The following is a 13,670-nucleotide window of genomic DNA, read 5'->3' as shown; positions in this document are numbered from 1 at the left end:
AAAAAAAAACGAACACCCTCATTTGTCCATAAGAAAAATCAAGTAAAAGAAGATGCTAATGGCACAAAGTAGTCTATTTATTTAATTAAATGGATTTGGATGCATTAACTGCCATGGTGAAAGTATACCCTATTAATACTGTGATGGCAGAAAATTAATATTTGCCACATTGGATGGTAAGACAATCAATGTTATTTTCCCTGTGAAACTGATATGGATACATTGTGGAAATACACTATAATCTAAGATCAATCATGCTAGCTTCATAGCTCCATTCACATGTAATGTCTCTCTAAACATTTCTATCTTCAAAAGAACGGGTCTATGGAATAGGCCATGTCTATGAGATAGTCTGAGCTTTAGTCTTGTAAAGTCAATTCCCTATTTTAAGTAAACAGAACCATTCTGATCTCTAATTAGTATGCATAGAAATAAGGAATCCAACTGCTAAGTCATCAAAGAGGCCAATAATAAAATACTTCCCATCAAATGAGTGAAATTAAGAATAATTCAGAAGGAACGGTCTGATAATTAAAGTTCAGGCCTTTGGTTTGCCTATTTTTTTCTTGCAACTTTTTAAAATCATATTTAAGTAAAGATGCTAGATCAAACCAATATGTAGTTAGTACTAAATATTATCTTTGGCTCTTTGCTGTCAGGTGCATGAGTGGATTAGAAACCATTTTATGGGGCAACTATTCTCTGTTTATCACTTCCCTACTTAGAGTGCAGGCTTGAGATAGCACTTTAGAGAATTGGAAATACAGAGTCCTAATCAGCAATTACCAACCAATACTAACTTCACAGAGATGTGGAATCTAGTGAAATAATATAAATATATTTTTTTAACAGAATAAAGGTACAGAGACCATCAATTGTCTGGACCAGTGGAGGGGAACATTGGCACAGATAATGAGAAAATGAAGATAATATTCCAGCTGAATGGTGTCTGCCACCCTGCCATGAAGGACATGCTCATGGCCCTTGCTAGCTCTAGTTCATGGTTTGTGTAATTAACAGTGACAGCTAGTTAATATCAAGTGTTTGCTATGTGTCTGGCTTTGAACTAATCACTTCAAATACATTATCTAACTTTAATTCCTGTAACACCACCCTGAGGTTGGTTCTGTTAGTATCCTCACTTGAACATGAGCAAGTTAAAGACTGGAGAAGTAAAATCATTCATCTAATATCCTGTAGCTAATGGCAGAGCTAGAATTCAAACCAAGTTAATTAGAATCAAGAACCTATTTTCTTTACCACTACTGCACTGGAAGAATCTTCCCATGGAGACCTAACTCTCATGGAAGAGGCATTAAATTCTTCTTGAATTTATCATCTACTGAAACCCCATTCCTAGAAGCAGGGATGTGTTTTTTAACTATATTTTTATAAACCGCATGAGAATACTTCAATGTTCATTCTAATGACACCATGACATGGCTATAACAATGTCTGGAATTTCATACTGAATTCACTGAAAATGATTTTAACCTTCATAAATAACCCCTTGCTTAGCATTACTGATGATGCCCTAAATTGCAGGCAAACCACAATAACAATCATTGCACTACTACTGTATTATACTATAATTTTGACAGTGGATGTGAGGGTAAGGTGGGAAGGATTCAATCAGAACCACGTAGCCTCGTTAAATGAGAATTTCAAGTGAAATATGCCTTTGCTCATTTTTTTTCTGCCTTTGATTTCAGAAAGAGGTTCTATCATCCTGTATTTCTAGCCCTATTACACAGTCACACTAAAGTAATCCACACTTGATGGATAACTTCGTTACAAAATAGATCTAGATGCCACACAGAGAGATAGATCCAAGCACCACAGGTGGTTACAACATGACAAGGGGGCTTGGTTCTATCTGGAAATGTTCAAGTCCCCACAAGAAGAAGGCAATGCCAAGATAAGACCCACCCCCGCTCCCCCCAAGGATAAACACCTGAGAACTAAAGTAGGACTCTCATGTTTCTCATGTTTGCACCTTCTTCCCCTCTCTTCAGATTGGGCCTGACTATCATGGGATATAGATTTTTCTAGAGATGGGAGGAGACAAATTTGGAGGACTTGGTGGAATATAAAGAGGACCTTACTCTAAATATGAATTTCTGAAAATATGTTCTCTTTAAGCTTAGCTTATGATAACGCGGCTTAATGAAATCCCTTCTAAATTGGGCTAGCAAGAAAGGCAATGTCCCACAGCACTTCCAATTGCTCTAGCCATTGAGGAGCACAGCTGGGTTGGAGGAGGTGGGAGGAAAAGGGGAAGAAAAGCTTGTCTTGTCGGTGACAGTATTAAATGCTACCCAGGGACTAGACCCAGGAAGAGTAGGCACTCAAGATTAATGTCTGAAATAAATAAAATCTGTCAAATTACCTCTTGAAAGATACCAATTCAATTAAAATCACATTCTTTAGATCCCGCCTGAATTTTAAAGTGCCACTATCTAGACAAATTCAGGAAGTACAGGTGAATGTGATGGTCTCCGTGGTCAAGGTCCTCTTGGCTTCTTGATTTCAATCATGATTCCTAACATAGACAATGACCAGTAATGTCAGTGCAGAGATATATACCCAGTTGGGAAGACGTGGCATTACACAATATATCTACCACAGTATTTCCAAGAGACAGGAATGGTATCCTGTTTTCCTCACTAAAATACAGGCTCAGCACCATGCCACTTCTGTTCACTTTCTCCCTCGTTCTCAACTGTGCCCTTGAGGCCTATTCAAGATAACTAATACTTCAAAAAATAACAATAAAATAAAGATATGGCATTAAACCTGCTGGCTCTTGGGTAAAGGGAGTGTTCCGATGCCTATCAGCCTTTACAAATCTTTATAATAATATCTGTCCTAAAACCCACGCCAGTGGGTGTGAAACAATCAAACCCATACACTATCAGATGGCATATAAAGTGGCAAAACACAAAAATTGTTACTGCCTCCATTTTCTGCCCAATGAAGAAGAATCCAAAGGAAAACAGTCTTTCCGTTTGAGAGAGAGAGGGAGAGAGAGAGAGAGAGAGAGAGAGAGAGAGAGAGAGAGACAGTATCATAAAATACCCTCTTCCATCGCAATAGGGGAGAGAACAAAAAATAGTAGGTAAAAAGGACTCAGAATAAAACAGAATATTACAGCATCATTCTAAAGAGAAAAAGAAACCATTTCCAGCTTGAGGAGAAAAGAGCAAAGACATTTTTTCCAAGGCATATTGAATGGAGGCAAAAACCCCTATAAAGAAAAGAAGCAAAGCAGTTTCCACACAAAGTAAGTGGCCTGATATATAAGAAAGACTTCCCAGGGTAGAATAGGAAAGGGTAAGCCCAGTAAGAAACTCAGGAAAGAGAATCTAAACGAAGTTAACAATAGGAGAGAATCAGTATAAATTTCTAGTTAAACATAGTAGTTTTAACACAGGTATTAATCTCTCCCCCTCACCAATCTGTACTAAATTGACAGTCAAGTTATAACTCACAAGGGCAAAAAGAATGAGTAAGAAGAAGATTGCAGATAAGATAGATACAAACAAAAATTAGGAGACTGGAGGCAAATGGATGGTAGGTCACTGACCAGGACGATGACCAAAGGCATAAACCAATTAAGAACAAACTCAGTTCATACTCCAGAATTCCAGAAACAGTCAAGAATTAGAAGCTGAACTTTAATGAGGGGCCAAAAACAAAGTGCTTGGTTGGAATGAGTTTAAGGAACAGGTCCTTCCCCAGGAACTTGACTTTCTGGATCAGATGTCTGCCCTTCCCTGATCCTCACAGAGGCTTATTCTCTAAAAAGGGTGAACCAGACAGGCTCAGAACTGGGACAGACACCAAGCACAGTGGAAATCAGGATGAAGAGCCATATTGAATGAAAACAAAGCACAAGACAGTCTGTGCAGAACTGGGAGACACTGGGAGACACTTGAACATCTCAGAAAAATAGCAGTTAGGCTTTTGGGGGTTTTTTTTTTTTTCAACGTTTATTTATTTTTGGGACAGAGAGAGACAGAGCATGAACGGGGGAGGGGCAGAGAGAGAGGGAGACACAGAATCGGAAACAGGCTCCAGGCTCTGAGCTGTCAGCACAGAGCCCGACGCGGGGCTCGAACTCACGGACCGCGAGATCGTGACCTGGCTGAAGTCGGACGCTTAACCGACTGCGCCACCCAGGCGCCCCAGCAGTTAGGCTTTTGTATCCTAAAAAATAGATCTGTAAATTTACTCAGCCAAGGAAAAAGATGGATTGATCCTGACATGTGATAGCCTTCCTATGAAATGACTAGGTCTTTGCTGCTATTGCCTATGCTGAGCCCTGCCTGTTGACAAGCACTGATGGCACAAAGAACTTCCTATCACCTTGTTTGTACGTTACTCATAATATGAACTCAGCCAACAGTTCTATCCAAAGGCATGATCTAGACTCACCAAAATTAAAAATCTTAACAGGCAAGGCAGAGACCAAACCAAATAAACAGAAACAAAGAACTCAAAGGAAACTGGAGATAATTCAGGAAGTATAGTAAAATAATTCCTCAAAATTTCTCTAAGCTATGTTTAGTATCTTCAAAAACATATGAGGCAACATATTATTCATTGAAAAAGAACAGATTCATTAAAAAATTTTTTTAATGTTTGTTTATTTTTCAGAGAGAAAGAGACAGAGTATGAGAGGGGGAGGGGCAGAGACAGGGGGTGACAGAGAATCCAAAGCAGGCTCCAGGCTCTGAGCTGTCAGCACAGAGCCCAATGCAGGGCTCGAACCCATGAACTGTGAGATGACCAGAGCCAAAGTTGGATGTTTAACTAAGCCACCCAGATGCCGCTGAACAGGTTGATTTTAAAAAGAACATATGAATAAGAAAAAGCTTCTGGAAGTAAATGTCAGCAACAATTAAAAATTTAACTGAAATGTTAAAATTTTTTTAAATATCCATAAAGCAGAGGAAATCAAAAAGAAAATGAATATACAATAAAACAATAGTTTCTGAAATTGAAAGAAATTAATTTCAAAATTGAAAAGATCCCCTAAGTCCCAAGAAAAAGGTACACATCAGGGATGAAAGGAAAGTCTTAGAAGTTTCCATAAAGAAAAAAAGCAGATCACAAAGAATGAATTAGGAATCAGAATAGTCTATGGCTTTAAATAACAATATAGGGACAAAGCAATGTCTTCAAAAGGCTATGAAAAAATTTATTTTCTAAGCTAGAATCCTAAACACAGATTATTAATCAAGTTGCCAAGTATGAATAAAAGCATAGGTGTATGGCAATGACATAAACCAAGAACAAGACATATAACCCAGAGCTTAGGTATTTAACACAAAAATGATGGAAAAGAAACTTCTCAAGAAGATGGTGAAGGGAAGCCTCAGGACAGCAGGCTTGGAGATCAACTAGTCCAGACTGGATTAGAAGGAATGACAACACCAAGGACAATCTCAGGGGGAAGAAAAACTGACAGGTTCCTTGATTCTGACTTGTTTCAGAAGTTTTATAATGTTACCAGATAGTCTGGAACCTCAATTTGTGATTGTAATTATAACAATTCATAGGAGGCAATTATGACTAAGAAAATCTAAAAGTTACGCAAAGAAGGATAGAGTTGTTGAATCACTTTGTTGTACACCTAAAACTAATGTAACATTGTGTGAACAACTGTATGTCAAGAAAAAATAAATTTTAAAAAGTTATTCATGGAACAGCATGGCTGGGTGGCTCAGTTGGATGAGCATCCCGTTCTTAATTTCAGCTCAGGTCATGATCACATGTATGTGAGTCAGGCTCTGCACTAACAGCACAAAGCCTGCTTGGGACTCTGCCTCTCCCCCTCTTGCTTTCTCTCTCTCTCACTCAGAATAAATAAACTTTAAAAAAAAGTTATTCAAGGGTCACCTAGGGTGCTCAGTAGGTTGAGCATCCTACTTTGGCTCAGGTCATGATCTCAGGGTTCATGAATTCAAGCCTCACTCACATCAGACGCACTGCTGTCAGCGCAGAGCCCACTTTGGATTCTCTATCCCCCGTTTCTGCCCATCCTCCACTTGCACTCTCTCAAAAATAAACATTAAAAAAAAGTTATTCAAGGAAGGAAATTTAATCATAGTATATCATGTTGTCTTGCTATGAACAGCATTTATAGCATCATAAGATGGCAAATACTACTTATTAAAAGCCAAAAAGTAGAGGAACTATATTTGGGGACAAGACATAGCAGAGAAAATCCTCTCCCAAATCTAGAGGCTTGTTCAGATTCAGGTTTAATTCTGTTGGTGTTTTGTGTTAACTTCCACTAGGACATCATAATGTTTGGCTGTCTCTCTTTTGGTGATGTTAGTAGGTATTGACAATCATTACCTATATATATTAACTTGTCAGGGATTACCAAATTGTGATTCCTAAAGACACGATCCTTTCTTTATTTATTAGTGGGATTATTTCTAAAAGAGAAATTCACCCTCCCGCATCAAAACTAGGTAAATTTGAGGTAAATTTTATATAGGAATCACAGAAAATAAATGCTTAGTCATCTGCTTTTTTACCAGTTTTCAACAATGATTCTTGTTTTTATAAAGATTTCTCTTAGGTTTCATATGTTAATTTATAACATCATATCTCTAATTTTTCCCATTGCTTAGAGTATTTCCATTGATTCCTTTGGACTTTCCAGATATGTCATCAAAAATCTGCAAATAAAGATAATTTCACCTCCTAGGTTGCTTTCATTATCTGTAAACATGTTACTCTGTTCTTTTTTCTTTTTCTTTTTTTCATAGTTTTGTATGGGATTTAACCAATAATTTTTCTATTGGCTAGTTTTAGCAAAATGAACTATTCAGTAGTTTAAGATAGGGGTGTGGCCAAGATACCTTTTCTAGCTTCCTAGAATAAAGTTCTTTCATCTTTTTCATGAAGTTAAAAAAATTAAGAAAATCTAGCACACACTCTTCCTCCATCTGTTTTGCCCCAACACTGGATCATCCATTTCCTCTGTCCCTGTTGAACGTGACCTGCACAGAAGTCTACTTCAACACTTCTATTCAGTACAGGGATCTGTCCTGGAAAGGTGCTTCAATTTGGCTTTCTAGAGAAGTCACAAAAAGGCCAGCAGACCACTCTAATATCAGTAGACCACCATGGTCTCCTTGCGCTTATCTACTCACAGAAGCAATCCAAGTCCCTCCCAGTTGCTGCTATCACTGTCCTAAGAATGACCCAACAAGCTGCAGTGCGTACCTGATCATAACGGTAATGGGGGCTTTCTCTGACACAGCCTTCCCTGAGCTTCCAATCTCACACTTTCTGATGCCACGCAGTTCTGAAAACTATTAATGTGTTCCCCTCACTCCTATTTTGAGGTTCATGAGTTACATTTTCACCTGTATTTGTTGTCATTATCCACTGGTTTTGGTTTTACTCTACTCGTTGTTCCAATCACAAGAGGAGTTCAAAATCTATTCCACTGCAATACTCCCAGACTCCTCTATTTGATCTTTTAAGCTATGTTCAAGCATTACTTTAATAAAGATAAAATTTAGCTTTAGAGAGAAAGAGATACCAGAAGCATTAAGCAAGACTCAACTTTCCTTAATAAGAATTGAAATTAATTCCTTATTAAATATTAAAAATATTGAAATTCCATTGTTATCATTCATAGTGCAACAGACACAATGACTTTTAAAACCACATGACCCCTAGTAGCAACAAGCATACCCAGCACCCACATCTTGGTTTCTAACTACCACTTTCCAACAAAAGGAACTGAGATTCTTTGGAGAATGGCTAGTTTTAGGTCTGGGGCTGGGAAAATACAATATAAGTCAAAAGTGTCTTGTAGGATCAGAAAGTAAGGAAGTATTCAAAAAACAGAGGGATGAAGACATCGTTCCCAATGACTAAAGTAGGAAGAATCTGAGCAACAAAAGAAGTAACTTACCAGTAGATTATAACTAGTATTACAGATAAAATACAGGACAACTAGTTAAATTTAAATTTCAGGTAAACAGGAAATAATTTTTTAGTATAAATATGTCACATTGCAATATCTAAAAATGCCAGTTTCTATACACCATTTAAAGGCTGACATATAACAATACTTTTTAATGCTTATTTATATATTTTGAAAGAGAACACACATGAGCGGGGGAGAAACAGAGAGAGAGGGGGAGGGAGAGAATCTCAAGCAGGCTCCATGTTGAGAGTGCGGAGCCTGACACAGGACTCAATCTCACAGATCATGAGATCACAACCAGAGCCGAAACCAAGAGTCGGATGTTTAACTGACTGAGCCACCCAGGTGCCCTGACGTGTAATAGTATGAAGATAACTATAGAGTAAAACGCATATAATTCTCTTTCCATAACATAGGCTTAATCATTCTCAACAACTTCTTTCATTTCTTCTAAATGCCACTACAAGTTCTCCCAGGAGTTAGGGATATATCTATGACCTAGATAGATGTTACCTTGCACTCACAGGCCAGTTTGGGGAAAAAAAACAAACAAACAGATAATCAGTGATCCTAACAAATGCTGCATTGATAGTATTTATTTCAGCTTCATTAACACAAAATGTGACAAGATTTGTGCAGTGTCACACAAGTGTCAATACTTTCCTAGCAGTTGACATTTCTGGCTATGTTTTACCCTCATCAAATTTAATATTTAATATTTGTGAAATGGCATGTTTCTTAGCAAGATGATAGAATCAAAATTCTCTTAGCATTCTCCTCTTAGCTTTTAAACTGTTAGAACATCACTCAAAGGTTCTTAACTGTAAGTTAAATTCGAAAATTAATTTTCAAAATTTTTTGATATTTATTTATTTGGAGAGAGAGGGAGGGAGGGAGCACAAGCAGAGGAGGGGCAGAGAGAGAGGAAAAGAGAGAATCCCAAGTGGGCTCTGCACTGCCAGCACAGAGCCTGACATGGGTCTCGAACTCACAAACTGAGATCATAACCTGAGACGAAACCAAGAATAGGATGCTTAGTCAACTAAGTCACCCATGCACACCTGAAAACTACTTAATTTTAGAAGATCATAAGGTTTTTTAGAAGGTTAAACACAGGCCAGTTTTGGGAATATAAGTTTCAGTAAATATTTTACAGTCAAAAAGCAGCATTCACCTCAAAACATTATACCTCCTTAAGTCTAAAGGCAGGACTTACCTTAATACAGTGTGAGTTTAGAAAATTTCAATATGATGAATAGGATTTCTCTTTAAGAAGATCAATTTTAGGGTGTTGGGGGGCCCAGTTGGTTAAATGCCCGACTCCTGATTTAGGCTCAGGTTGTGTGATCTCACAGTTTGTAAGACAGAGCCCCACATCGGGCTCTGTGCTGACAGAGTGAAGCCTGCTTGGGATTCACTCTCCCTCTCTCTCTCCCCTTCCCTCTGCTAGTGCCCTCTCTCTTTGTGTCTCTCAAAATAAACATTTTTTTTAAAAGATCAATTTCAACATCTACCTCTTAAATTTTAAAATATTTGCACTGAAAACAAACTCGTATAAGACAAGTGAACAAAATTTAACACGAATTCTGAAGTGACATTCTTTGTCATTTGTGCATTTGCCAAACTTAAATCTATCTTTACTGCCCACAAAAACAGGGAAGTTCAATATCCTTTGCAAGGGTTTGAAATAGCAAAGGATCTTTAATTACAAATTCCTCTACCTGGAAACAACTAGGAAAAAAAAAAAAGAATTTTCCAAAAATAAGTTGAATCATCTGTCATTTGCCTGCTGGGTCCTTATGAATAAAGAGTCTGTATATAGATTGCGTGCTCTCTCTCTCTCCCCCAAAACATTAAACCGCCCTGTGAGAGAATGCATAATCATGCACTGATAAAGCCTCTTGCCCTCTTCCAGCACAGCAAGGTACAACTCTAAGAGGGATACTGCGGTTTCCCTGCTGATAAAGAAGACTGTACTTACCGAGCTGGGGCTGGAGTGCCGCCTAACTTTTGGTGACTCTTTGCCAGTGGAGGAGGACTTGAAGTTAATGCAAGCATTGTTCTCGGAATGTACCCTCTTTACTTGATTAGCTGGTTTCTCAAATGGGTCAAAAGTGCTCTGTGTCCTCTGAACCCTGACTTTTTTATCCTCAGGAATTGTGTCCAGGGGTTTGATCACTGAGTCCATTCCCTGGCAGTTCCGTGTAGACATCTTTGTGACACATATCTAGGAAAGAAGAAAAACAAATTCAGAACTCTCCACTGAAATTTTAATATCACTAAACACGCAATTTATTATTCTAGAAAGCATGCCAATTTCCATTTCAGGAAATACCCAGAAAGGCCACATTCTAAAAACTATACCAGCTTAAATCCCAATATGAAAAATTCTTCATAATCATTATGCTTATATTCATTTAGGGAAGACACTAAAAACGCTATCCATAAAGTGAGAAGCTTAAGGTTCAGACTACTAGTGACCTAAGAAGGTTCTTGAACCCCATCACATGTTTTACCATCTGCCTGCAAGTGGGATTACTCTGAATCATTAGGAAGTTGGACAACTTGCCTTAATAATAATTGTTTTTTAAAAAAATCAGTTGAGCGAAATTAGATGGGCATTTTAACTGATGGGTCATCATAGAAGCAGCTAACACAGCTAGTGAAAAAGGTCATCATGTTTTTCAAAAGTACATCTGTCCCCATCCTAAATTCATCTCTAAACTGGAATCTAAAACTTGAGCATATAAAAGAACTAATGGTTAGAGATGTTGAAAAATTGAAAACAGTGTTTTTTTTTTCCTAATACCAAAACTAATGGATGCAAAGAAATAATACTGTAAAAGAGAAACACGGAATAACTTTCATTTCAAAATCCACAAGACCCCTACTTGCTTCCCAACTTCCCTCACTCTCTTCCTACCCTGCCTGCCCTACTCTCTCAATTTATTTTAGTTTCTCTAACTTTTGCCCCATTGTTTTCCACTTTATGTTCTAAACCTTTTGTTCTTCCTGTACTCTGAAGACTTTGTTGTTCTTATTAAATAACTTTATGGCTTCTGGCTTGTTTGTGAAGCTAGGTAAACTCTCTCGTTCTCTCTAGAGAAAAGGCAACTCTGAAACTGCTTTTAAAGGTTTTTTTTTTTTTTCTTGCTGTGAAAAGTCTCCATGTCTTTATTTTAAAAATCAGGAAAACAGAAGACATTTAAGAAAACCCTGGACAGTTAAAAAGAAAAATACAAAGTATTTGAGTGTTATATATAGGATGATTCCATATGAGGAGCGCATGTGTCTAGTGTGTGAATAGATACAGATAGATACAGATACAGATATATATGAAGACACACAAGTACAGATCTAGATACAAATATATGTATATGTATGTATGAGCACAGTAAAGGGTACAGAAGAAAACACCAAAACTGTTAACATAAGATACCTCTAGACATATGGAACTAAATTGGTAAAGGGTAAGATTATTAATTATTTATAGACCCTGTATTGTTTGAATTGCATAATAAACATATCTGGCAATGTAATCTTTGAAAACTGCTAAAGTAGGAAGGTATGTTTAACTAAATTATGCCCTTTCTTAAAATTTTTTAAACAAACAAAAAAAAGTTTAATTAAATCTTAAGCATCAGCTCTATCCTACAAGTATATCTCAACTGCAAAGCACAGGTTGAATTTTAATTAAGTCAAATGAGGAGGATATCATCATAAAACTGTTGAAGATGTCTTAGAAAGACTTAAGACAGATTTAGTGATAATTCTGACAAAATGTGTGCAGGATCTATATACAGAACTTACAAAACATGGCTGACAGGAGTAAAGAAAAAAGGAAAAGAAACCAATTCATGGGTCTTTCAACTGACTGTGACACTTTCAGGAAGAAGCTAATCTCTGTTTCAGCCATAAAATATTACCAGTTTCTTACTTAACTTAAAAGGAGATTTACATATGCATATATAAAGCAAATGAGGTAAGGAATGTATATAAAATGATAATATAAAAAGATGTACATGTGGACTGAATTGATACACGGATAACAGGAAAATGGTGACTATATTTGGACTCCACCTCTATCCTTGAAGATAGCACCAGGAAGCAGAGTGCCACAGAAACATCTCCTACTTTTGCAAAAGGAGACTACAGAGCTCACCCTGCATTCCATTTAACCTGATATTCTACTTTTTATTCAAGGTCCTTGAACTATCTTAGTAAAATACATTTTATCACATAGAATATTAGCTTTTCTCTATATAGGAAAATATGTGAAACCTTTTTCTAGATATAGGGGGAAACTTTATGCTGGAAAAATTGGTAACACATGGAGACCAACACAGCCACAGCAACAGATATTAGCAAAGGCTAAATGACAAATGTCACTTCATCATGTCAGCAGAAGAAAGAAGAGTTCTAAGGGCACCATCAAAGTTGAAAGAATAAACTTAATTCTTAACAAGTTCATGAAACTGCATAAACTCATATAAACCTGTCATTTGCTGCTCTTTGTGCTACCAGTTCTCACAAAGCTAAGACTCACAAGATTACTTGTGAAGTTTAGGAGACAGAGGGACTCCAACTGGAAATCTCGATAAATTCTCTGAGTCTATACAATTTAAATAAGAGAAATTGTTAGAGAATCTACTGCAGGTAAGGTCTTATCTCCTTCCTCATATTTTATACCAAGGGTCCTACATTTATTTATATGTTCAGTCAGGTAGCCTGTCATTTTATAGATCTAACTATAGCATGCATACTTGATAATTGTAAACATCAGTGTGACCTGTGCCCCTAGGAAAACCAGCCTCTCTAAAGTATTCTACCATTAAAACAAAAGAGTGGCAGCCTTTTCCTGATTTTTAAGATGAAAAAGTATTCCTTTTTTAAGTTTATTTATCTTGAAAGAAAGAGAGAGAGAGAGAGAGAGAGAGAGAGAGAGAGAGAGAGGCAAGTGGGAAAGGGGTAGAGAAAGAGGGAGAGAGAATCCCAAGCAGTCTCCATGCTGTCAGAGCCTGACATGGGACTTGATCTCAATAACCCAGAGATCACTTTCTGAGTCACAATCTCTGAGCCACCCACATGCCCCAAGGAAAAAGTTATTTCAACAACATTTTCTGAACTGAAATATTTCCCACATTCTTAAGCACTTCACATTTATCATTTTTGTCATCTACTAACAAACAACAAAATACAAGTAGAAACTATCATTAACATAAAATAAACTACTTGGAAATAGTATACTTATGTGGAAACATGCCTATGGTTGTGATCTTATTCACTACATTCATCATATAATTTCTTGCTAGTTAGGTTGTAGTTCATATGATAATTTTAAATATTTCAGTATCCCATCATGGTTTGCAGAGTACCATATTTTCCAGGTATCCCATCAGCAGAACACACTTGAGGCTCACTATCTTCTTATCCAGTTCCATGCAGGCAAGAATGTTGTCTACATTACTGCACCCTTTTCCTACAGTGCCTCACCTGGTGCCTGGCCCACAAGAAAGCTCAATAAGGTTCTGTCTAATTATCATCAGATCTAAGAAAGTTCAGTCAAAGAAATAGTCTGGCTCTGTTGCTAAAAGTACTGAATCTCTGAAACATTTATTATTTAAAAGCTATTGTCAGAAAGACAGTAGTCCTGACAGGAAAAATAATAAACATACATGTATATGCATAAAATGTATTAACAAAAGATTTT

The 13,670-nt window shown here is 37.1% G+C and overlaps 1 protein-coding gene across 9 annotated transcripts in view; it reads right to left on the bottom strand.

Annotated features, from left to right (window-relative positions):
• The window catches only part of CDK14 (cyclin dependent kinase 14), a 704,495-nt gene that overhangs the window by 507,313 nt on the left and 183,512 nt on the right, over positions 1-13,670 (bottom strand). For all 9 annotated transcript variants that reach the window (XR_007146446.1, XM_047830949.1, XM_047830989.1 and 6 more), the window contains one exon: positions 9,942-10,187. Coding sequence is in view for 8 of the 9 variants with exons in the window: in XM_047830949.1 (XP_047686905.1) it covers positions 9,942-10,187 (246 nt within the window). In the remaining variant the exon portion in view is untranslated. The remainder of the gene's footprint in view (positions 1-9,941; positions 10,188-13,670) is intronic.

Source organism: Prionailurus viverrinus, chromosome A2 (assembly GCF_022837055.1).
Source record: "Prionailurus viverrinus isolate Anna chromosome A2, UM_Priviv_1.0, whole genome shotgun sequence".
Classification (NCBI taxonomy): Eukaryota; Metazoa; Chordata; class Mammalia; order Carnivora; family Felidae; genus Prionailurus; species Prionailurus viverrinus.
Note: the sequence above shows the minus strand (reverse complement) of the source record. Positions and strands in the feature narration are given on the sequence as shown.